The 26,959-nt window shown below is 39.1% G+C and overlaps 1 protein-coding gene across 8 annotated transcripts in view; it reads left to right on the plus strand.

Moving 5' to 3' along the window:
- Nucleotides 1-26,959, plus strand: part of KIF13A (kinesin family member 13A) — a 201,275-nt gene that overhangs the window by 71,175 nt on the left and 103,141 nt on the right. For all 8 annotated transcript variants that reach the window (XM_036026463.1, XM_036026465.1, XM_036026466.1 and 5 more), the window contains exon 3: nt 14,908-14,920. In XM_036026463.1, coding sequence (XP_035882356.1) covers nt 14,908-14,920 — 13 coding nt within the window. The remainder of the gene's footprint in view (nt 1-14,907; nt 14,921-26,959) is intronic.

Below are 26,959 nucleotides of genomic sequence, written 5' to 3' on the forward strand. Positions count from 1 at the left end.
AGTTTAGTTTAGTGAACTGACTTTTCCCATTTTCTTGATGCCTTTTGAAGGAGAAAACTAAGTTGCTGAGGTAGTGGTACTCTTTTATTGATAATTCTCAGTTATACAGATATTCCTCAACTTATAATGGGATTATACCCCAATAAACCCACCATAAGTTGAAAACATCATAAGTTGAAAATGCACTTAATACATCTAACCTTTACCAAATGTTACAGTTTAGCCTAGCTTACCTTAAACGTGATCAGATCCCTTACATTAATGTAGAGTTGGGCAGTTACCTTGAGTTTCATCTCAAGAGTCACTGTCTTTCTCTTCTTGTCCCCAGATCCATGAGACACAGATGTGCATGTTGTAGATGTGAAAACACAAAACACAGTATTCAAGAAACACTGGCAACACAGCACACTGTGGAGTATCAGTTGTTGGCCCTTGTGACCGTGTGACTGACTGGGAGCAGGGCTCATGACTGCTGTCCAGCATCACAGGACAGTATTGTACCACATATCATTAGCCCAGGAAAAGATTCCAATTCAGAATTCAAAGAATGGTTTCTACTGAATGTGTATCACTTTTGCACTATCATAAAGTTTAAGAAAAATCTTAAGTCAAACTATCATAAGTTGGAGAGTGCATATCATAAGAACCTGCTAAACTTGCCTCTTGCTCATACCTCAGACTTTCCTTTAGACTAAAGATATTTCTTTACCTGTCAGTTCACTTGGACTTTCTTATTGTTTTGAATCCCTAAATATCCTCCACAAATAATGAGTTTCCTATACAATTTTGAGGAGAATACTTAATTCTCAAGAATTTGATGATAATAGTTTTCATTGGGTTCATGCTGTAAGTTTGCATAGTAAGGAAAATACTTGTTTATTTTTTAAACCATGTGAATAGTACATGCAAAGAAAATGTTGTTAAGTGGTTGGGGGTAATAAAAGTGGTCCAGACATGGCAGCTGTCTTCAGGGAGTTTGTAGCATCAACGTAACCTTGTTTTAGCAATCCTGAACCTTCATGAATCTGTCTCAGACTTACTTGTAGTCAATTCTGCTCTGGGATGACAATAGGCATTGTAGGGGGATTACACATGCAGATTGGTTAGACAAGGTTTTGGTTTGTTTGGTTTGGGGTTGGGGGGGGTTTGCTTAGGTAAAAAATTTTTTTTTAAATCAAAACTGTTTTTTAAGAGCTATTTTAGGTTCACAGCAAAACTGAGTGGAAGGTAGAGATTTCTCATATACTCCCTATCCCCATGCATGGTTCCCCCCATTATCAGCATCCTGCTCTGGAATAGTACCTTGTTACAGTTGAACCTGCAGTAACACATCATCATCAAATCCACAGTTTATGTTAGGTAGGGTTCATTCTTGGTGGTGTACATCTATGGGTTTATACAAATGTTTCATGACATCTATCCATTGTTGTATCATACGGAGTATTTTCACTGCCCTAAAAATCCTCTGTATCATCTATTCATATGCCCCCCTACCCCCACTTGCCAGCACACCTGGCCATCTCCATTTTTTTTACTCTCTCCATAGTTTGCCTTTTCCAGAATATCATACAGTTGAAATCATACAGTATAGTAGCCTTTTCAGATTGGCTTCTTTCAATTAGTAATATGCATTGATGTTTCCTCCATGTCTTTTCTTGGCTTGAAAGCTCATTTCTTTTCAGTGCTGTGAATTTAAAATTGACCCATGGACTCTGCCAAGGCTTTTAGATATATTTGGGCTCTAGAATCAAACTGTTCCTGATTTGCTGTCCACGTTGCAGGTTTTTCATCTCATGCTTCCTCATCCAGAGGATAATACAGTCATGAATGTTCACCGCTAGTGTGGGTCTCATCACAAACACATTATTGGTAAGGGCTCATATGCAGCTCCCATGTCTGTTTTGGGGATGGGGATGAGAAATGCCATCCTGCCTAGTTAGCATGCTTCCTAAAATCTTTTTCATATTAGAAATGGGATTGATTGGAATTGTAATCTTCCTGCCTTCATGGTTTGACTCAATGCAACTATGAAGTTCAATGATTCTACACAGGGATCTTACAGTGTGTGGGGGCTGCAGAGTCAGGGTGTCTGGTCCTGCAGTTCTCAAGGTGGTGGGTCTGGCAGGCTCTCAGAGTTCATAAGCATCTGGCATCAGCAATGCCACCTGTTTCTATGGCAAATGGAAAGAAAGAGATTATAGGTAAAATAAATGGCTGGAAGTGGGAGATGTTTTAATCACCTGGGTTACCTTGATACTTTTAAAGGCTTTACATATATTTGTTTAACCCTCTGACAAAAACCAAGACGAAACCAAGGTACTGAGAACTGAACACCATATCCAAGGTCCCATCAGTAGAAAGCGGTGGAAGCTAAGAGTAGGATCCCAGAACAGCTTATTTTGCATCTTTGCTTCTAACCACCCTGCTGGACTGGCTCTCATAAAAAGCCCTTGTCTGTTTCTGCTAGGATTATTCAGCCAATATCCCTGCTTTTGTCTGACCCCCTAATGTAGAAAGTTTAAATGTTGCTTATGCAGTCATAAGCATGCTGTCATAAGTATATGTTATCAAGATACAAACTCATTTAAATGGAAAATTAATCTTGGAAATAAGAACAAAACATATTTAAATATATGGTTCTTCCAAACTGCATATTAATTAGGGTCACTTAGTAGCATATAGACTGAAAATTAGCCTGAGAATGGCCCCCACAGAGGTGCTTAATTCTTTATCTTAATTCTTGATTTTAAATCAAGAATTGGTGCTTTGTGCTACATTTTTTTTCAAAAGCTTTACTGCATGATACCTTTGAAGACACAGCAAGAAAATTGCATAAGAGCCCTGTGTTCTCTGCTCAGTTTTGTTTTGGTTAACCTGATGTAGTTCTTGCCAGGCTCACCCTCTGAGAATTGCAGCCATGGTGATTCAGAGCAGGAGCTCTGTGCAGTGGCCTGGAGCCCATGCCACAGAGACGGCTGTGCCCACGGGCTTTCTGCAGGCCCAAGGCCTACAGCTTTAGATGGCTGTGTTTTGTTAGTCAGGACTAGCTATTCAGGTGTTACTTTTCTTGACAATATTCAAAAAATGGTCAGGAGAGCTGTTATTGATAGTGATTGAATAAAATATTGTCACAGAACTTGTAAAACTTTCTACTTGCTTTGTGTACCCATTTTAATTTTGGAAATACATATATAGACTATATGGACATCATTATGTTGGATTAATAGTTACTGTGGACATACTCATGTATTCACCTCAAGTTTTACATTTTATTATAAAGTCTGTTTATTAAGCAGTTGATTACATAGAAATGAAAAGTTCCTTTGAAACTTCTCATTGGCTTCTGACAAGCAATATTAAAGAAACTGGACCCAAGGAGGGACACATCAAGGCACATCATAATTACTTTAACCAAGGTTACAGATAAGGAGAGAATCTTAAAAGCAGCAAGGGAAAAGGAGACAGTTACCTACAAAGCAGTTCCCATAAGTCTGTCAGCTGATTTCTCAAAAGAAATCTTGCAGGCAAGAAGGGGCTGGAAAGAAGGATTCCAAGTCATGAAAGGCAAAGACCTATATCTAAGAAGATTACTCTATCCAGCAAAGCTATCATTTAGAATGGGAGGGCAGATAAAGTGCTTCCCAGATGAGGTTTAATTAAAAGAGTTTATCAACACCAAGCCCTTGTTATATGAAATGCTAAAGGGACTTAGAAAAAGAAGGTGAAAACTATGAACACTAAAATGACAACAGTAAAATTACAGTTGTTAACAACCAAATCTAAAACAAAACCAAATCAAGCAAACAACTAGAACAGGAACAGAACCACAGAAATGGAGATCACATGGAGGGTTATCAGTGGGGGACTGGGAGGGTGAAAGAGGGGGAAAAGGTACAGAGAATAAGTAGCATAAATGGTAGGTATAAAATAGATGGTGGAGAGGGAGTTAAGAATAGCTTAGGAAATGTAGAAGCCAAAGAACTTACTTGTACAACCCATGGACATGAACTAAAGTGGAGGGTGGGGAATGCGGGTGAGAGGGGCTATGCCAGGTGGAGGGGAATAAATGAGGGAAAATGGGACAACTGTAATAGCATAATCAATAAAATATATTTAATAAAAAAAGGCCTTTTGGGACCATTCCATTTTCCTTTTTGATTTCGATCCATCTCAGGGATGGATACTTTTGTAAATGTGGAGGAGGGTGATTTGGTGGTATTTTACCTCTAAAGGAAGGTCAGAGTGGTTGTACCTTGGGGGATTCTTATCTTCTCTAAGACCACTAACAGTTTATGGTCTTATGCCAGCAGCCCTCAGACTGTGCTGTGAGGAGCATGCGGCCTGGGCATATTTCTGGATTTGGTCCAGGTACTAACCACAATAAAAGGGAAGAAACCTCTGACTCTGTGTTTCTCCACTCTCAGCAGTTCTGGCCATCAGGTGTGCAGGGGTTTTCTCACACAGACCACTCTCCAGTCTCTGCAGCACCCACTGGGTATTCATGTCCTACAATTCAGTTCCATCCTGACACTGTTCACCCAGAGTCGGCATCAGATCCCACAGGTTAAGGACAGTCCCTCCAGACTGTCCACCCACCCCACTTCAGATGCCAGTCACAAGTGTCAGGTTGTCACCTGGTCTTCTGGCCTACTGGCTGTAAATGGAAGGTTACCATGAGCCGCTCGTCAGGTTTAATGATTTGCTATCACACCTCACAGAAATCAGAAAAACAGCTTATCTACTAGATTATCAGTTTATTATTATTAAAAAAACACATACAGCTTAGGAACACCCAGGTGGAAGAGATGTATATGCAAGGCACGAGAAAGGGGCTCAGAGCCTCAGTGTCCTCGGGGCTCTCTACCCTTCCAGCACCTTCACCTGTTCAGCAACCTGGAAGCTCTCTGAACCCATCTATGAGGATTTTTATGAAGGCTTTACTATGCAGGCACTATTGATTAAATCAGTGGCCATTGGTGATTGGTGATTGGTTCAGTCTTGAGTCCCTCTCCCCTCCTCCAAGGTTGGGGTATTTAGATTTTAGGTTCAACCTGAATGACATTCAATATTTTTTAATGAAAAGTATTTTTAGCCAAGCAGAGTTTTATTAGAAGTGAATTTACAGTTATTAGTGTCATAGTGGAGATGAACCTGATATTAGGAGAGGTTGGTAGCTCACGGATTGGTTGATTAGGTCCTTTAACAAGAGTTCATTTGATTATTTGCAAGCCACTTGATGTGTAACGTGAGCGCCATGGTCTGTTCATGTGAAGGGTCACCACTGTGTGTCTTCCTGCCTCGTCAGTGGGCACAGTGAGGCCAGTGTCATTAACCCTGAGTCTTGCTGAGCAGCACACTTGTGCAACTGTGCAGAAAGAAAGGGATGATTTAAAAACTGAAATTGTATTGTATTGTATTTACAAACTCTTGCAACCCCAAAAGATTTTTGGGTTCATTAGAGTTGTAAAGTACAATTAATATATAAAACTTGAACTGTTTAGGAAGCCTTCAGTAGGAATTGTAGGACTTTGCTGTTTTTATTCACTTTATTTCAAAAGTTTATTGCTTCTATTATAAAGTTGATATATTTTTATTGCAAAAAGTGTTTTGGACAAAGACTAACAGAGTGGCTTTTTTCAAAAGATCACCTTGTCTCACAGTTTGTTCCAGTGCACTTCATTGGTGAAACTGTCAGCTGCCAATGCCTATCCTGGTCTTTTGGGCACATCTTACATTGATAATGTGAATCTGCTCTTTGGTACTCAGTTGGAAACTCTAGGTGTCACTTTCGGAAAGGGAACCAAAACCGTCCGCTCCCTTAGGTTCTGTTTCTCATGGTGACCCCTGACCTTTTATTGCTGGCATTTCAGGTACTACAACAGTGCTTCTGGGTCCTTCAGCTAGTGATAGACTATAGACTGAGAAAAGAAATGGCAAACATTTAAATTTAGGCCCTTTTTGAATAAAGTCTATCTTTATAATTTAAATCATTCCTGTGTCCACTTTGTCGCTGTCAGAGGAATTTTATTATATCCCTGTAGCAGTACATGGGACCAGATGTCACCCGTGATCAGCAACATGAAGTACTGTCCGGTGTTTGCAGTCATGCACCTGCTCTTACCTCTGTGCTAAAAACATTAGTATCATAGTTTAGTTATTGAAAGGCTTCCAACTTTATATGTGTTTAGAAGTTATTTCCAAGTTTTTTCTCTGTTCTTTCCCTTCCTTTATTGTACATGTCTTAAGTGTTTTTGTGGTTTTTTTGGTAAGGGAAAACCCTTGTTTTAGAAGTGCTCTTATCACCTGAAACCACTGTGTCATTGACAACACAGTGAGCATTTTTCCCTCCAAATTTTAATATTATACACCCCTCTAAGGTATGCCATGGCTGAGGCACATTGAATGGCACCTTTCAGGCCCGGGGTCTTCTCCCAGTCCCGAGTGCTGCTGGCTGTCCTTACTGCTGCCGACCCTCCCAGTCATTCTTACCTGCCCAGCAGGGACACTCAAGACTCAGAACATTGTGCATTCACTTTTGTGCTGGAGTATTTTCTTCCTCTAAAAGTAATTTCTGAACATTGAAAACATTTTGAACATCTTAACCTTTTTTTAAGAGTATAATGACCATCCATGCACCCATTAGTGTGCTCCTGCAGTTGTCAGCATCTGCTGTCCTCATTTGAAGAACCTGTTTTGAACACCGTGTTTCCTTTGTCTTTGTGAAAATAAATTTTCTCTGTTGCCAAAAAAGTGCTCTCATTCTTTAAGTCCAAGTAACTTTTTACTGCATTAGATTTAGTTGAGCTCTGTTGACATTTTGCATGTATTATCCAGGAGGGCTATTTGTTATAATAACAATAGCATCTGATATTTATTGAGCAATAACTGTGCTACTGCTGTGTAGTGCTACCCTTGCCATCACATGCAATTCTTCAAGTGTCCTGAAGGAGTGCTCTTCTACCCCAGTTTCATTGACAGAGAAACTGAAGCTCAGAGGGGTTAAATAAAATTGCCCAAGATCAACACAGTTAAATGGTGGCAGAGCTAGAGTTGTTTGGCTCCAAATCTAATTACTTGTTATAGAAATTGCAGCCAAATTTAGTTATGCCAGAAGGATGTAGTCCAAATATACCAAAAATCAAACCACAAATCTTTCCACAAGTACAAACTAGGGTAGTTTTCATTTTGACTTTTATTGAAAATAAGAGCAGGTTAAGTGGAATGAAATTTTTTTTAAAAAGCAGTTTTCTTTAAATGAATTTTGGGCCTATTAGTGTTTTATTGTAAATGCATTTGGAATTAAAATTTTAAACTCAACAACCAATTAAATATTAAAATAATTGAAGCTGTTTTCCCCTTCATTCATCTCATCTCAATGTCTGTGGCAGAAGTACCACATAAAGTCATCCCACAACCCTACAGCTGTGTTTCCACCTTATAGATGTAGTGGGGAGGTCAGGTGAGTGGCTCATTAGCCAACAAGTCTTACAGATTCTGCCTGCAAATCATCTTTTTGTTTTCTCCTTTCCATCCTATTTTTTCTCTTGCCTTTGCAGTGGTGCCAACTTACACACCATGAAAGTTGGCACCACTACTTGGTGCCAACCACTACTTGGGGGTGCCAAGTAGACGGTCGTAGGACATCTCTCACTGCTCACTCTGTAAGTGGTATGGCCTCAATCATATCCTCCCTCAAACAGATCTGGCCATGTTATTTTTGCTGCGCCAGACTTCCATGGTAATTGCTTCTGGAAAGAGTCAAAGTCAGTGTGGCACGGAGTGCTGTCTGCACTGTGGTTGCTGTCTATTATTTCTACCTTAATGTTTTTGGTTACCTCTTTTTGCCTGCTGCTTCATGAACATACCGTCTACTCTCCACCTTTGTTTTAGCTGTTTCATGCCTAAGATTTACTCCCAAAACACTGCATGCACACTTTGTGGCTTTATTCACAGCTCTCTCCAGTGGTGATCAATTTCCATGGGAATTTACAGCCTTCTGCTAACTCCGCACTGCTACCACATCCCTTTCTTTTATGTAAAAGACATTCCTCCTTTGAGATTCTCTTACACATTCATGAGGGATCTTGCCACAGAGAGGATTAATTGATGCCATTAACCACATGGATGACCCATGTGGACACGGATGATCCATGTTATTAGGCATCCACATTGTCTCCAGCATCCTAGCCCTGGCTTAAAGAGCTTTCATTAAACTCTTGTAGACTCGAGAGGCAATATGCTATAGCTGTTCAGAGTGAGGGGACGCTATAGCCAGACTGCTGGGGCTTGAATCATGATGCTGCTGCCAGTTAACTGTGACTTTAAGCAAGTCATAAAATCCCTGTACCTTGTATCTCAGTATCTTTCACCTGAAAAAAATGATAGTAGAGAGAGCCTTGTAGGGCTATCAAATATTTTAAATCCATGAAATCAGGCAGAACTAACAGAAACATACCTGAAACATGGCTAGAACTCCATTAAGTGTTAGTTATTAATGATCGTTCATTCCATTTTACAAACATACTGTTGTGACTAGGTTAGAGTTTACTGCCTGGAAACATTCCGCTTCTGAAATATTACATCCCAGTCATCAACTGTAATCAGCATCTTTGCTTTTTACCTTTATCTAGACCATGAGATTCTTACCTTGCTGTTTTCACCTAGTCTGTAATCCTCCTCCTGACTTTGCTTCTTTCTCTCCCCAACCCATGCCCTATCGGGTCTTCCCATTGGCCCATAGCAGCCTCTTGCCAGCCAAGGGGCCTAGGTTGTTGAAAAGCACCAGTTAGCACAATTCACAGGTGGCAAGATCAGAGTCGTATAGGAAGTAGGGGATTAGGAGAAACACAATTTTAAAATGACATTAAGCATATATTTTAAACCTAGTGGAGTCTAGAAGACATACTTTTCAAAGTAAATCAGATATGTTGATGTTAAGGTCTGTTCTGATTGGCAGTACTTCCCTTGAATGAATCAGCTTCTTCACATGTCCAGAAAATTTTGCTGTAGCTTCCCATAAGCATTTAATATTTTGGTCATTAACATTCTTCTTGTGATAGGTTTCAAAGGTTTTTCAATGCATGTATGATTCCTTCTACTCATTGTAATTTATAGAAGTGCTTCTTATATGTTTTAAATATATTGATACTTTAACTTGGTACACAAGTATATAAACTCATCTTCAAACTACAGTTAATTAATGCTGATTGAAACTGGAATTTTATATCCACCTGTCTGACAAAACCCCAGCCCTGTGTCATCCTCTGTCCCACCATCTCTTTTCTAGGAGCTCAGTGACAGAACAGTCCTACGACTCTCCAGTCCTAAGTGGGCTGTGTACATCGGTGCTTTTGGCACACACAGTTCTGGCTCCTGGAACACCATGTCTTTGCCTTTTCAGCTTGGTGACTGTTCACCTTCTAGATCCTGCTCAGGAGGTTTCTGCTCAGAGAGAAAATACCTGCCCTCTTTCCCTCTTGGTCTTGCCCTCTTTTGGGGTTGCTGCTGTGTATATCACATTGTACTGTAGTATGTGTGTACAAGTTCAGTTTTGTGTTGTCTGAAAGGTAGCATGTTTAATTTATATTTGTAGCTTGACAAAATAGCGCACAGTGGGAGTTAAATATTTGTTGTCACAATACGTCTTTGTTGCTGTCTGTGCCGTGACACTTATCACTGTCTGTTCCTGTGTGTGCCTATTTCTCTCACAAGGTATCAAGCTTCTTGAGGTCAGAGACTATGCCCCATTTCTGTAAAATATTCCACAAACCACCTACAACATGCAGTGTGGGAATCCATACTCAGTAAATACTTGCTGGTCAACAGAGCTCTTGGACCATTTAGTGACCCAGGATTTAGTGACCAAGCTGAAAGTGATCATCGAGGGCTAAATAAAAGTCATATCCATAGATTAATGTTCAGGAGTTACAGGTCAGTTTGCTATGTATCTTTCAGATATAGGTTATGGCATTTTCCAACAATCATTAATAAGATAGATAATACATGGAAACTATATTTGCGTCTAGAATAAGACACTGATCATTCATGTCTCTTGAAACACAGACTGGTATTAGGGCTGTGCACATTGAGCTCTTTGGCCATCAAAATTCTAAATGGCTAACTGTATTTAATAGGCTGTAAATAATGGACAGAAGACTCCTTGACCCAGAAATCTTTCAGTGTGAAATGTGGGGAAAAAACTCCTGCTATGCAGGGTTGTTGTCATATACTGTTTATACTACTTTCTTTATTTCACTCTCCTATTAAGCTTTCCAGGCCTGTACTACCTACTAAATTAAGTGCCAACTCTCTTTTTAAGACCTTGCCCAATATAGGTTCAACTTATCTTTTATAGTCTTCTGTGTGTGTGTGTGTGTGTGTGTGTGTGCACGCACATTCTCTAGCCTCATGAAACTAAACATGAGTTCCTGAACTTAGTGGACTTCAGAAGCTTTTGAAGGTTTGACCCTTGTTAACATCCCATTGAACTTATCTGTATGAAATGCTGGTCTAGAGAAATAATTATTTTTAAGCAAGCCTTTGGAAATAGTCTACAATTTTTAACAATTTCTAGGTCTTCACTGCTATTTATTACAAGCAATCTTGTCACAACATTGTGGGATCGTGGGATTGAGGTGGTGATCAACGTAAATCCTCACATCTGGATTATTTTTAACTCTCTAATGTAAAAAAATCATTTCTCAGTTCTTTCAATGTTCTCAGTCCTACATGAATGTGTGAGATTGGGGGCAGAGATTCTGAAATTTGCATGTGGGATGGCTTTTGCTTGCATGGGATTTAAATCTTAAGGATACATGAGATTCAAATACCATGCAGATAAAATTACTCATGTACAGACAGAATTTACTACCTTTGTGTGTCAGTGAGTGCTAAGCTGTTTTGTTGACCATAGGAATATTGGAGTATCAGAGGGGTGAAGGTCAGAGTGGCCTGTAACATTTGGTAAAGAACTGAGAAAATGGAGCCTTGAGCTGGGTCTTAGAGAAAATTTGATGAGGCAGAGCAGGGAGACAAAAGTGGGAGAAAGGCATGTAAATTACATGAGTTGGAGGTGAATGTGCATGGTATGGGTGACTCGAAGAGATTATTGACTTCCTTGTCCTGAGAGAAAGGGAAGAAGCATCAGTTTTTGCTAAGTAGAGGTACTGTACTATTAGTACAGAACAGTATCTCCTATTTTTTTCTTCAAATCCTGGGACCTAGAAACATTATTACCTTCAGGGGAAAAGGGGAAGGGTTTATAGGAACAAATATAAAGGACACATGGACAAAATCTAGGGAGGGTGGAAATGAGAGGGAGGCAGGGAGAGCTGGGTGAGTGGGCTGGGATGGGAGTAAAGGACAGAAAACTGTACTTGAACAACGATTAAAATAAAAAAAAGATTGTTCAATTAAAAAAAACATTATTACCTTGCTAGATTCTGAAATGTCAAATTGTGTTCAGTTTATTTCTTTAGAATACACACATACATACTCTTTCTCTCTCTCCTGATCACTTATAGAGGTTTGCAAAATTAAAAACAGGGGCTGTTTTTGAGGATAAATGAGAAGGTGGGTAGAAGAGAGTGGTCAGGAGTACACAGGCCTTTAGGCCAAGAGTCAGTGGAATTCTCTGCTTTCTAAAAAGCCCATGCCTGAGGTCAGTTCAGTCTGTTTGAAGGGATGTTTTCTGTAGTTCACTGGATGTTTGCTTAGTCAGGGGTAGTACCTCTTTCTATGATTGAGTCATATAGGTATCTCAGCAATAGGCTGGACCTGACTGAGAGTAGGACAGAACTCTTTGTTGATAAGACTTTATTGATATAATCAACTAAAGGCCATAATTAAATATATATTTAATATTGATTATGCTTCTGATAGATGTTTCTATTCATCCTTTTTCATATGTGTATGAAACTTTTATCTTTACATTGTAATATCACAGATTTTTTCCGAAGGATCACATACTGTATTTGGTTATAGCATCAGTATTACTCATATTGGAAAGTTTTTTTCTTCACAGCTACCAAAGAATACTGTCAAACCTCTGGAGGTTGGGGCACTAAACTACGGTCCTGAATTAGAATGATTTGGTTGTTTGTGTGACCTCACTCATAAGCAACCTAACTCATAAGGGTTTAGCAATTAAGGAGGTAGTGTTGTGATGACTTCTTGCCTTGTATAGTAAGGATCCTTGTTCTAAACTAAATAACTAGTAATTGGGTAGCAGCAGATGAAGTTAGTGGCTTCTCCTCTTCCTCTGCTGTCCAGTGTACATTTATTCTTTTTTTTTTTCTTTTAATCATTGTTCAAGTACAGTTTTCTCCCATTTACTCCCATTCCAGGCCACCCATCCAACCCTCCCTACTGTACATTTATTCTTAACAAACAGAACAACAAAAGAGGGTAGTAGAATTACATTGGCATTCCCATATCTTCCCAAGTGAGAGGGATACACTTTTTAAGTGCTTAAAATGGTGAAGTAGGAGGTTTCCTAATAAGAATAAAGGAAACCATATTGGAATGTCAATGAAGAAGGGATAACTTTATTACTGGACAGGTAAGGAGGTAAAAGTACTACTGGCTACAAACCAGCACTTGTTCATTGATGCTGGTGATGCTCATTGTGGCGTAAAGGAAGCACAGGAGAACTCTGGAGACATCCCTGGGGTTCCTGTTAGCATGCTCTGCCCCTGTTAGGTTACTTGGTTCATCATATCCTAAATATGAAAGTTGTATTTCATAAGCTTGGTCCATGCTTTTCATATGAGTGCCTTATTGTAAACCAAGTGCCTTTCCTTTCCTTTATTAAATAAAGTAGTGATTTAAATGGTTTTTTAAAAATAAATAAGAAAATTAGAGAAGGCTTAGTTAAATATTGTAATACCTGCTCAGAACAGATGCCTTTCAGAGCAGTGTTCCACTTAAGGAAATTTTCTTGGCAGAAGCCTCAAGCTTTAGGCACAGAGCAGAGATCCACTGCTTTCTTAGCGGTGGAAGACCACTAATTTCTTAGTGGAATTAAAAACACTTGCACATTTTTATTATAACGACTATAAATGTTTATCTTGTTTTAAAGGGTAGACACAGAATCTGGAGACTTGCTTTGGAAGCAGCCAGAGATACCAGTTTCTCTAGACAGAGTTCCCCTCTGAAACCTAAAGAAAAAAATCACGTTCTCATTATGCCTAACTGTCCAACATAATGATATACGGGCTTTTTTTGTTTACTAATTCATAGAATTTCAAGAAGATGACTTTTTGATTTCATCACTGTAGAAACATCATGGTTTCTTAGATTTAAAAGTTTAGCATTGCCTACCTGACTGACTGTGGAACCCATGGACAGTCTTTCCTGGCTGCTGGGTTCTGGGTTTTCCTGGTGGTCTCAGAGCTCTCTGCTGGGCTCGGTGAAGGAGAAAGGGCACCATGCTCTTTGTGCCTGGACCCTTGGATTTTCAACCCCTCCACCCTGGAAAGTCCATTTTCTTGCCTCATGATTTCCTTTCCCTGTAAAGAAGGCTTAAAGCCATAGGGAATAATTCCCTTACTGACCTAACAACAACTTTATGGTTTATGAATTGATGATATTGGAGGTTCATTGAGAATGACCAGATCAGGAAGGCCAAGAACTGTCATAGGATCACATACTATAAATATATAGTTCAGCACCTTAATTTTGTGTACTCAAGGAAAACATTTACAAAGCAAGTCAGCCTAATGGTTTGTTACTTTCAAAATGATTTCCTTTTTACAGTTTTCTTCAGATGCAATTTTAGTCATTTTTGAGGTGTAAACATGCAAAACTTTAAAAAGTGTATGAGTAGTTGGTGATGGGGAAAGATGTAATTTGCTTTTAAATTTCTGTTTTGAGTTGAAATATGGTTTTTAAATGGGAAAATCCCCTATAAATTGGAACACTTAAAAGAAGAAATATACTAGGGGGGACCCAAAACACCCAGAATTTATTTATAAAAAATTGTGTGTTTATTCTTACATGTTTAAACTTCAGTCACCTTCAAAGTACTCTCCATATGCTGCAATACACCTATAGGCACTTTTTTTCCACTGCTCAAAACAGGTTTTGAACTGGTTGATTTTGATGCCTTTTAGTGCTTTTGCCATTTTTTTGTTTCACCTCTTCCACAGCAAAACATTTCCCTTTGAGGACTTCATTTGGAGAAACAAACAAAAAAGTCACTTGCAGTGAGATCAGGTGAATAGGGTAGGTGAGACACGGGGGCCTCAAAAACTGCTGAACATTCAGCATGATGTGGGCAGGTGCATTCATAAATCACCCACCATGAAATGAGCAAATGCTTTGAAAGAGTCTTCAAAAAAATTCACTGAAGCCAAACACATCCTCTCTCAACAATGCCGGCTGTTGTACTGATACAGATGGGCTCCTAGAGTACTCACTTAGTGGGAGAAGCCTGTACTACAAAGAGCTCTTCCTCCAGAAGATAATTCTGGGATTTTTGGAGTCCCTCCTTGTACATATATTTTAATACCAACTTTTAAAAACTGTAAATATGAATATTGATTTAAAAGTATTTGACCGTATGCACTATGATTGCAGCATCTTTCTTTATCTTGATGCTCTTCTGTTGGCATCTTTTAGAATCATTGAAAATAGCTCCGAATGACTGGATCTGTTCTGTTAAACCAGGAAAGAAATTCATTATGCCTGTGCTATATTTTTGAGCAAACAGTAAGGGTTTATCACTTCAAGAAGTAAAGTGAATTTGGTGTTGATTTTTTTTGAAGTTACAATATCTTTTAGATCATGTTATCAGGATGCTGAGTTTCTCTTATGTTTTTTCTCTTTCATTGTTACCTTCTGATGTGGCTGCTGTGTTGATAACCCTCTCTACTTCTGCAACTGAAATTTTTCATTTCCATCATTAAGGAAACCTCCCAAGGTAAGCACTGTTATGGAATTTGACATGCATACTGGCTAAGTGTGTAAAAACCCAGGATTTTATCCATTGTAATTATGAATGTGGAGCACCTTTCTCTGTGAAACCAAAAATCTGCTTTCTAATATAAAGTGAAGCTGTAAACAAACAGTTAATGTTGGTAATGATATAAAATTAGTCTGCTCCTCTACATTCACAAACCAGTTTCATACATTTTATTCTTGGTATTAATGCTCTGGTCCTATCAGGTTTCTGTTCCTATGTTATTGATGATGAAATGAGGCTCAGCAGGATGTCCCAATTCACAGTTAGGTAAATGGAAGAGCTGAGACTATATAGTGTATCACCACCTAGAAAATGGAAGGAATGAAATAGTAACATCTAGGATGATTGTGTGTAACTGATTATTAACTGGACCAATTATCTTTTCTGTGTCTTCCTTAAAATAGTTGATATCAGAAAAATTCTGAAAACTTTTACATAGAGTTTCAACTATCCACCAACTCTATGTGCTCCACTGGAATTTCTAGCCAATCACAAAGTCTACTAACTGGGGTCATCCCCCTTACTCTGGCCAGCCTGTGATGGCATGTTCACCAGTGAGAAACCCAAAAGTTAGAGAGTAGGTGGGGAAAAAGAATAGGAGAAGCAGGGTGTCCAGATGACCAACTCCTGAATGAATAATTGAAGGCTGATTTTGTTACCAGTGAGCATTTTATTTAGTATCAGAGGAACACTTAGTGCCAGAAGGAAGAAGAAATTCGACTAGCCCCTGACCAATGATGCTGGTTATAGCTTTTGTTTCTAAGGTATGATTAAGACAGGCTACACCCACACATGTTATATGGTCAGAATCTTAGATACGTTGGATGAGGGTAAGAAGTCCAGAATAGGTTAGGCTTACTTGACTCTGGAGTTATGAGGGACAATTGGCGTATGGAAACCTACCAAAAAGCTAAGTCCTATCCTTTATGTTTATAGAAGGCAGTATAGGAATTGTCCTTGGCACTAAGAGTTTGAACTCCAGCAAGGAAGGCACACACCAAACAAATACTATAAGGTCTGTTAAGAAGGAGGAAATATATGCTGTTACAGAGGTATAAGCACTGGCATCCTGGCCAAGTTTGGAAGATGAAGGAGATCAGGAAATTGTCTTTGAGGAGTTACTGATGTGGATATAGTCCCCAAAATTTGCAGCCAAAAAAAGTGTGTCTGTTACTCAGGAAGATGTGTATTCCCCTTGGTAGCTCTTCTTTCCCTTGCTGTCGGTTCTTAGAGGTTTCTGAACAGACTGTCAACTTTGTGATATATTTAATTCTTTCCCCACAGAAAACGGCAATGGAATCCTAAGCAATTCCATATATGGCTACTTAGTGAAGGAGAAACACTGAAATGAAAAGAGGCACAAAAACAAATTTTTAAAAGATCACAAATTCTGTATGCATAGAAATGTTCTGATTCCTTTCTACCCAGTGAATATAGCTTAGTGATTTCATTAGGTGTCCCATTGATCGTTTCTGAGAAGTGTCATGAAATTTTCAAAATAAAATGAATGTTAGGTTGTCACATTTATACATTTGTGTGTGTGTGTGTGTGTGTGTGTGTGTGTGTGTATGCCATCAAGAATATCTGGAAATTATAAAAATCATTTTGAAATCAAATAAGTGACACAATGGACATAATTATTTAAAAAGATACTACACTATATAAGGTCTTTTCTTGCAAAAGCTGTAAAGATTGAAAGCAAATAGAAAAGGGAAAGTTACTTTTGATGATGTATAAGAAAAAATTTTATTGATTTAAAACAATGAGGCTTTGGCATGAATAATTAGCAAAAGTATCAGACTAGACTGTTGATTCAATTTAACAAATAATTATTCTGGGCAGGAGACAAGTGCTGCATGAATCAGACCTGACCCTAGCATTCTAATGGGGGTGGGCTAGAGAGCATAGGCACAAGATAATAATATAAAATCAGTTGTGTTAAGGGCTACAAGGAGTAAAATATTTGTGAAATTCATCGGATGCAGGGTCCTGTTTGGACTTCCGCATACCTGAGGACAGCCAAGACTTGAGAGAATATTGAAAACCTAAATTTGAAGGCACTGGAGAAATACCAGCTTAGTGAAGTATTACCAGATCAAGACCCAAGAGAAGGTAGAAACTTAGAGGTTAACTTGGTGTTTGGGTGCATGCATGTCAGATAAAAGCAGCTAAAAGGCAGAGCAGAGTTTCTGACGACAGCCTCGCAGGGCCTAGCAGACCTGGAGGACAGATATGTTGGAGTTCAGGGTCTGTCAGAGGTGCAGTGCTTGGTAAATTCCTTATACTTTGGGCTGACAAAGTGGATTGAGACCCCGCCTTGGGTGGGGTATAAAGGTGGAACAAAAGCAAACCAGTCCTTACACGTGTTGCCCTGTGGTTCAAGATCTTTGTGTGATTGAGGAACTCTCAAATATTAAAATTGGATCAAAGTGATCCTAGAATGCAGGTGCCCATAAGCACTTGGCAGAAGCAAATGTAGCCAGCCCTAAGTCTCTAGTGACTCCACAGATGGTTTTAAAAATACAGCGTCCAGCACACAAAAATAAAGCAGTGCATGACAAGATAAGGCAGTATGCACAAGAACCAGAGGAAATATTAAGTAGAAATAGACCCAGACATGTTTAAATTGTTAAGCATGAATTCTAACATGAGTATGCTTATTATATTCAAAAAGGTAAAATATAAGATTTTAAACTGTTGGAGAGAACTGGAGATTATAAAAGTGACAAAACAGATTTGGAAAATAAGCCAATAGAAATTCTCTCCCTGACAAACCCCAAACCAAAATAAAAATCTTAGTGTTTAGGGTTTAGCAGCAAAATAAATCCAGCTAAAGAGAGAATTAAATACCTATAGAAGATAAGTTACCAGAGAATATTAAAATGAAGTACAAAAGAGACCATTGGTAGCAGAACAACTGGACATCCACATGTACAGAAATCAGTCTAGACACTACCTTATACCCTTCATAAAAATTAACTGAAAGAGGATCATAGACCTAAACATAAAATACAAAACCATAAACTTCTAGAAGATAGGAGAAATCTAGGATATTTGAGGGTTGGTGATCACTTTTAGATACAACACCAAAAGCATGATCCATAAGCTTAAACTCGATTAGTGGGATTTTGTTAAAACTAAAAATGTTTGCTGTACAAAAGCACTTCTAAGAGAATGAAAAGAAAGCCACAGACTTGGTGAAAATGTTTGTAAAACACATCTGATAAAGGAGTGTTACCCAAAACATAGAAAAAACTCTTAAAACTCAACAGTAAGAAAGCAAACTATCAAATTAAAAAGTGGGAAAAAGACCTGAACAGCAACCTTACCAAAGAAGATATACAAATGGCGAATGCACACATGAAAGCATTCAACGTCACATGTCGTTAAGGAACTGCACATTACAACAACGAGATTTTACTCCATACCTGTTAGAGTGACTAAAATCCAAAAACCTGATACCATCAAAGCTGGCGAGGATGTGAAGTACACAAGTGCTTGTTTCTTGCTGGTGATACTGAAAAGTAGGGTAGCCACTTTGGAACATAGTTTTGACATTTCTCACAATGCTAAGCATATTATCACTTGACCGAGCGATCATGCTGCTAGGAATGTGCACAAATGGTGGCTCTCCACACACAGACCTGCAGGTTTGTGTTTGTGGCAGCTTCATTCCTAATTGCTCCAGACCGGAAGCAACCGAGATTTTCTTCAGTAAGGGAATGGAGGCACAGCCTGGTGCGTCCCTCACTGGAATATTGTGTGAGCTGTCAAGCTGTGAATGACATGATGCCAGGGTTGGGCCTTGATACCTTCAATTTCTCAAAAGCCTATTTTGAACAAAGCAGTGGTGCAGTTGAGGCTCCCTTTCAGAAGGTTAATCTGAAAGCAGAGCACAGAATGAGTTTGATTTGGTCAGTGGGAAGGATGGAAATGGTATTCAGTAAAATGTGCCAGAAAAGCAGTCACCGGGGCCTGCACTGGAGCGGTGCCATGGGAAGAATTATCAAAACGTTGCAGAAATAAAGTATCTAGGACTTGGATGCTGACAGCGTGTAGGAGAAGAAAATATAGCACAAGGAGTAAGACATGACTGAAGTTTGACTCTAAGTGACTGAAAATTCATCAGGAACTAAAGAAGAAAGAGCTGGTTTGTTGCAGGGACACACTGATGGGTTCAATTTTAGGGTGGGTTGAATTGGAATTGCTGGCAAAGCATTTGATATAGATGCCCAATAAGGTTTGTAGTCTCTGCCCTAGAAAGGTCAGGTAAATTCTTGTTTATACATTGTCTTATACTGTATATTTGGATGTTCTTTTTGGTGCTACTTTTTGTAAATTTGGACTCCTGAGCAGAGAAACATTTATTTCAGTGTAGGCCAACTGCACATGCTTTTTAATTCTCTCACAGTAGCATATTATGTAATGTTACAGAGTGTGTTCTAGTTCCCCCCCTTTTTTTTAAAAAAAAAAAGTAGCTTTTTGAGAAACATGGAGACACCTTTTCTATGCCTCTTTAGTTTAGAAGGAAAAAAATACTAAGAGCCTTTGTCTCATAATTTTCAGAGTTGCTAAGGGTGTGTTTTTTTTTTTTTTACCAGTGTGACTACAGTTTTAAGTCCAAGGTTTTTGTCTTAGAGATATTGCAAGTAGAGGAGGGGGAAATTGCTTGTTAGTTTAGCTACCTTCTCATAACCTTTGGATTTTGGTAGGAGATAGTATAGAGGGAAAAGGTGTGCGGAGAAGCACTGTCTAACTATGCTGTTACATGTACTCTTTGGGAGAGAACAGGCAAATGTCCTTGGTCATAATAGCTTTGTCTTCAGAAACCCAGTTCCTAGTCTCCCAGATGGCAGCCAGAATGCCCAGAACATTCTAGGACTCTTCACTTTTCATGCTTTTGTCACATCTGGTACAAGTATCTTGCCTTCCTGAGTAGCCACATTCAACACAGGTAGAGGACAACAAATAAATTCTTCCTCCTTTTTCTGTTTCTTTCTTCCCTCCCTCAGTGTTTATTGAGCACCTTCTGTGTGTGAAGTGAACACTACAGAGCTGGACATTTCTCAGCTCAGACCATTGTAACCCTGTTACATAAGACCAAGGAGATTGAAGCTTAAGGAATGAATTGACCAAGATCAGCCAGTAGGAGAGGCTGGCTCCAGCCCTAGTTTTTCTGAGTGCCAATGTGGTACAGTCGTGAATACTTTCTGTTGCACCACATGGTTGTAAGGTCGTTTTTCTGCTTGGTGGGTTTTGTGGGGCAAAGATGGGGGAAAGAGTAAGGAAGAGTTTGCCCAAAATGTAAATATCTGCAAAATCACTTTGTTTAGGATTATATCAGTTTTTACTTAGTTGCCCATTTATTTTCATGATCACTAAGTTTAATATTTATATGTATATGTATGATTTATTTGAACAATTTGACCTTGTTAATTAAATTTGCTTTTAATGTTTTGTTTATTTTATTTACAAGTGAGGCTAGGCACTACGAAACATCAAGGTGTTTAATCCCTCAAAATCATGAACAGAAGAAAATGACATTAAAGCAAAATAAAGTTATTGCTTTTTGAACTTAGTATCATTTAAACATTTTATTACATTTCTTAGTGCGACTTTGGTTAATGAAATTATATAGGTTTCAAGTATACAGTTCTATAATATATCATCTGTGTATTGCATTGCGTGTTCACCACCCAAAATCAAGTTTCCTTCCATCTCCATATATTTGACCCCTCACCCTTTATCCTTTTCTACTCCCCCTCCCTCCTTCCCTCTGGTAACCACCATTCTCTTGTCTGTGTCTATGAGCTTTTGTTTGTTTGCTTGTCTTGTTTGTTCATTTGTTACTTTCAGTTTTATATTCCACATGAGTGAAATATGGTTCTTGACTTTTTCCATCTGACTAATTTTGCTTAGCATGATATTTTCAAGATTCATCCATGTTGTCACAAATGGCAGTATTTTACCTTTTCTTATAGCTGAGTAGTATTCCACTGTATATACACATGTGTATACCACATCTTTATCCAGTCATCTATGAGAGGACACTTTGGTTGTTTCGATGTCTTGGCTGCTGTGAATAATGCTGCAGTGAACATAGTGGTACATATCTCTTTACAAAAAGTTATTTTCAAACTTTTCAGGTTGGTATCCAGAAGAAGGATTGCTGGGTCATGTAATAACTCTATTCTTAATTTTTTGAGAAACCTTGACACTATTTTCCATAGTGACTATGCCAATTTACATTCCTACCAACAGTGTACGAGGGTTGCTTTTTCTCCACAACCTCTCCAACACTTGTTACTACTTGTTTTTCTGATGATAACCATTCTAATAGATGTGAGGTCATATCTCATTGTGGTTTTGATTTGTGTTTCCCTACTAGCTATTGAAGTTGGCATCTTTTCATGTACCTGTTGGCTATTTATATGTCTTCCTGGGAGAAGTGTCTGTTCAACCTCTGTCCATTTTGTAATTACATTTTGTTGTTGTTTAGTTGTATGAGTTCTTTATATATTTTGGATATTGACCCCTTATTGGAGTTGTTTGCAAATATTGTCCCATTCAGTTGGTTGCCTTTTTGTTTTATTGATGGTTTCTTTTGCTGTGCAGAAATTTTTTAGTTTGATATAGTCCCATTTATTAATTTTTATTTTTTTAAAGATTTTATTTATTTATTTTAATTTTAGACAGAAGGGAAAGGAGGGAGAAAGAGAGGGAGAGAAACAACAATGTATGGTTGCCTACTGGGGACCTAGGCTGCAACCCAGACATGTGCCCTGACTGGGAATAGAACCAGCGACCCTTTGGTTCACAGGCTGGTGCTTAGTCCACTGAGCCACACCAGCTAGGGTTCCTATTAATTTTTCTTTTACTTCCCTTGTTTTCAAGGTCAAATTCATAAAATCCTCTCCAAGACCGAGGTACATAAGTTTGGTACCTATGTTTTCTTCTATGTATTTTGTTGTTCCAGGTGTTATGTTTAGGTCTTTGATCCATTCTGAGTTAATTTGCATGTATGGTGACACATAACTGTGTAGTTTTATTTTTTTGCATGAGGCTTTCTTTTCTCCGTTTCATGTTTTGGAGTCCCTTATCAAAAATTATTTGCCCGTGCATTTATCTCTGGGCTCTCAGTTTTGTTTCATTTGTTTGTGTATCTGTTTTTTTTAAGACAACATCCTTTAAAAAAGCATATCGATGTACCATAAACTTGGCTTTATAAAAATGACTCAGAAAAAAAAAGAAGGGGAAGATCTTGTTACGTACAGCTTGTGTCTTCTGAAGTGTAGTTTCATTCAGATTTGTTTTACAAGCTGTGACTGCCATCATTTGCTATGGCCCCTTTGCTTTGCTTGGTGAATTTCTAAAAGCTAAGTTGGCCTCAAAAGTGATGAGTTCTAGACCCACACTGGTCAGGACAGTGGCCATCCAGCCACAGGAAGCTTTTGAGCTTGTGGCATGTGGCTGGTCTGAAGTGAAATGTGTTGTAAGTGTAAAGTACACACCAGGCATCAAAGATAAATATTTTGGCTATATTGAGTTAAATAAAATATATTAGTAAAATAATTTTTAAATGTGTTTACAAAAACATTTTAATGAACTTGGTTATTATATGTCTGTTGGGCAGCACTGTTTCAGACCAACACATGGCTGAGTATGGGACTTTTTTCAGCATCCTCCAGAGCTTTTGCCTGTATCCCTACCCAGTTAAATGCACCTGCTCCACTGTTGCCTCTACATCTACCTTTCTGCCTATATATCTGGGTCTGTGCATGTTGCAGCTGCATGGACAAAATGGTACCATAGCCGTTCTGTGCATTTTTCCTAGGAATGGTTTTTACTGTCCATTCAAATGTCATTAATTAGACAAATATTAATTGAGAGCATTTGTGAAAACTATTGTATGAGGAGTTTATGGGGTTCAAGCAGTTCCTGCTCTCTAGAATTCAAAATGTGTCAGGAACATTAAATATATACAACACTAATGGAAAATAAATTATGATAAACCTCATTATTCATTGTTTCAGTACTTTGTGACTTCAGAGGAGGAAGGCTTTATAGCTTAAAGTGGAGCTTGAAGGGGGCTACAAGTATGTGTCGAGTTTCAAAAGAAAGAAATGTGGGATGGGAATCAAGGTATATGTGAGGAACAGAAACAAATAGATGTTAGAGGAAAACTGTTTCTTTACTCACAATAATTTTAACACCAAATGTGTGGGTTTTTCCACCAAGCAATGCTCCTGTTCTCTTTGGACACCAACTGGGTGTCCTATAAGTCAGTTCAATTCTGACACTAACTACCCAGAGTTGGCACAGACCCCACAAGTAAAGAGCTCAGTCCCACAAGATTGTCCTCATTTTAGCCATTAATTGTAAGTAGTGGGTCCCTAGGTTACCTGGACCTCCAACTGACTGCTTCAAATCTGGGTTTCCCCAGACCCCTCCAATGGCTTGCAAAACTCAGGGAAACATGTATGTAGGTTTATTGGTTTATCATAAAGGGTATAGATGAACAGCTGGATGACATATGTAGGGTAAGGTCTGGAAGGATCCCTGAGCACAGGAGTTTCTGTCTCTCTGGTGTTGGGGTGTGTTACCCTCCTAACACATTGTCATTTAGGGATTTTTACGGAAATTTCATCATGTAGGTGTGATTGATTATTAACAGAATCTCCAACCCCTCTCCCTTTCTTGGAGAGTAGATGGAGTCTGACTCAAAGTTCTAGGCTAATCAAGTCTCATTCTTTCTGGCATCCAGCCCCAATTCTGAAGCTATTGAAGGTCCCCCCCATGGGTCACCTCAGTAGAACAAGAGAGGTTACTATCACCCAGTAAATTCTAAGGGATTTAGCATCTCTAGGTCAAGAAAAAAAGATACTCCTATTGGTCAGGAACCAGAGGTCAGGAACAACAATATATTTCTTACTGTGTTACAGATATCTTTAGAAGTACAAACTCTAGTTATAGAGTCCCTGAAAGGAAGTTGTGTTTTAAAAAACTAGGAAACTAGGTAGCTTATAAAGGGTTGGGAATCTTGACATTCATCTGGTAGACTATGAAGAATCATTTTGGATTTTTGTATAGAAAAGTTACATGATCAAGACTGTACATGCAAGCCATTAATCTGGCTGTAGGATATATGATAAATTGTGAGTGCAGAATATAGAGTAGGTAGCAATCTAGGTGTACTTTATAATAACCACTGTGTTTGTTAGCCAGCTTATGCTAGGTGATACAGCAGTAACAACCTTAGAAGTTCAATAGCTTGAGACAAACCAGGTTTACTTCTCTGTTGTTCCATGTTAGCTGAGAGCAGCTATGGCTCTGTATGGTGGGCCTTCAGTCTGGGCTCCAATCTGAAGGAATTGCCCCTGGCTGGAATTTGCTGTTATTGTGGCAGAGGGGAGAAGAAAGGAAACCGTGCAACGGCCTATTAGAGCTGCTGCTCTGAACTGGCATATATCTCTTTGTCCACATTTAATTGGCCAAAGCAGGTCATGTGGCCAAACCTGATGTCGGTTGGGTCAGGAATTATATTCCTCATACTAGAGGCCCGACAGTCAAGGACATAGTCAAGGACAGGTAATCTGGTTACAGGGAGGGCAGTGGGTAATTTGGGACAATAATACAATTGAATATACTTTGTCATTCTAAATCATATTTGTAAAAAAAATGCCAAAGAAACAAAAAAATCCTTCGAAACATAGAGCCACATGCTTCTACCTGAAAGTTCTGCAGGTTCGACCCTTCTCTCCTCGCCTTCTCCCTGGCTTTGTTCAGAGCCAGGTGTTCCCTCTGTAGTTGTGTGTGTCTAGATTCCTAAAGATGTAGCTGACAGAGGACCCAGTTTCATGCATTATAGACCCAGATAAAAAAGGGATCCATCTCCCTTGCCTCTCGGCATTGATCCATCTCCAAATCCAGAACAGTGAAAGCCTACTAGACCAGGCAGAGTGTCATGAAACCCCCCTTTCACCCGCACCTCCTTGCCTCAGGCTAGGGTCATTCCCAGCAGAGTGACTCTCAACCTTTCCAGTTTGATCTGACTGCACAATACAGGTTTGCAACCCCTGAGCCCCCTCCAGTCCTTCTCACTGGTAACCTGCAGCCTTGGAGTCAACCCAGCCTCTGTGCTGCACTGCCGGGGTGGGGGTGACAGGTAGATAAGGGGAGGTAGTGATCTGGAGGTTCTGAAACAGACCCAGAGGTCGCTCATGGTGGGTGATGTCAAGGTGACTAAAATGCAGTCTGGATTTTGTTTTTTTCCTTTTTAATGAGCAACAATGACCATTCATTCATTAGGGACAACAGATAGTATCCTGTGGTACATGCTTAAACATTTAGAGCTTGTTGTTTGGGCTGTTTTCGCTAAAGAAGAAATATTCAGTGTTTGAGAACATACAGTTTACCTTTTGAATGTGTTGTTGGAGAAGTTGTCTGGGTGACTGGTTTTTCTAGGAAGTAGTAATTGGAGCTTGAAAGAACCAGAAATGTCACAGATTGCGCATTTGTGACACCCAACCCTCTCCCCTCAGTAAGCTTGAAGCAGATTTTAAAACTGAATGGTAAAGGATTAAACGTGAAAGGAATGGAGTATTTGAAAGGGTTGGAGTTGGGTAAGTGCTAAATAGCTCTATGTTCTGTCATACTGTTGGTCTCAGATTTGGTAGAACTACTTTCTGTTTTAAAAATTTTGAAACTCTGGTTGGTTTTTAGGGAACTTTTCCTTTTTATTGCCTTTTTTCACAGGATTGTTAATATTCAGACTTTCTTCCAGCTTTATATTCAAAGGATGATCAAGCCTGGTTATTTCTTCCTTTAACATCTCTTATATTTCTTTCTTTCTGTAGTATTTGGGAGTCTTTCAGCTGGAATGATGGGAACTAAATCGTAAGATAAATGACTCTGGGATGTTTCAAAGACCCTGCAGACAGGAAGTGGCTAGGGTTCAAATACAGTCACTTTTTCTTATCTCTCCATTTTCTGCCTCTATTCTCATGTGTGTCCCTTTCATTTCTCTCTCACTGCAATCCAGCTTTGTCTGCTTCTCTGATCCATACGCTTAGAAACATGGCCTCAACATGTCCCAGGTTTTATAGCATCAGTTGTTAAAGAAAGACTTGTGACTTCCTTGGTCCCTAATCCAAAAATTCCATCAGACCCTTGGGAACAGTTAACTGTGGTCAAGAGATTATGGACTGTGAATAGTCCAGCTTGAGCCCCTGTGTGCATCTTCCTTGCCCTCTCACCTGAACAGTCATACATACACTATGCAAGGTCTGTCCTGAAAAAGTCCAGCCATTGTTAATCTAACAAGTTTGTGCAACCTTGATGTAACCTGGCAACCAAGGAAAGTGGACTGGAATGAGCATGCATGAACAATGATGACTTCACTGTACTAGTCAGTGAGGGCAATAGACACTGTTGAGTGAGCATATGTACTGTGTGGCTGTTTCATTCAAAATGACTGAGTGAGTAGAGCAATGAATCTGTATCAAATTTTGTGTTAAGCTTGAACATTCCTTCATGGAAAGTATTCAGATAATTCAGAAGGCTTTTGGGGACAATGCAGTAAGTGCAGTGCAAATAAAAGTGTGGCACAAACAATTCAAAGATGGTCAAGAATCTGTTGAAAGCGATCCACATTGTGGAAGGCCTGCAGCAAGCAGAACACCTGAGAATGTTAACATATATGGCAGGACTGTCAAACTCATTTTCTCCAGGGGCCACATCAGCCTCGCTGTTGCCTTCCAAGGGCTGAATGTAATTTCAACTCCTGAACAGTTAAGTAGTTACATTTATATAGTCCTAAAATAATTTTAGCCCCAGGTGAAAATGAGTTGGACACCCCTGGTGTATGAACTGCAATCAACTAAGATCGGCAACCGACAGTGAGAAAACTGGAAGCTGATCTGAGGATTCCAAAACCTGCTGTGTCCGATTTTGATGCAGAATCTTGGCATGAGATGTGTCATAGCAAAATTCGTTCCT

This window comes from Phyllostomus discolor, chromosome 5 (genome assembly GCF_004126475.2).
Source record: "Phyllostomus discolor isolate MPI-MPIP mPhyDis1 chromosome 5, mPhyDis1.pri.v3, whole genome shotgun sequence".
Classification (NCBI taxonomy): domain Eukaryota; kingdom Metazoa; phylum Chordata; class Mammalia; order Chiroptera; family Phyllostomidae; genus Phyllostomus; species Phyllostomus discolor.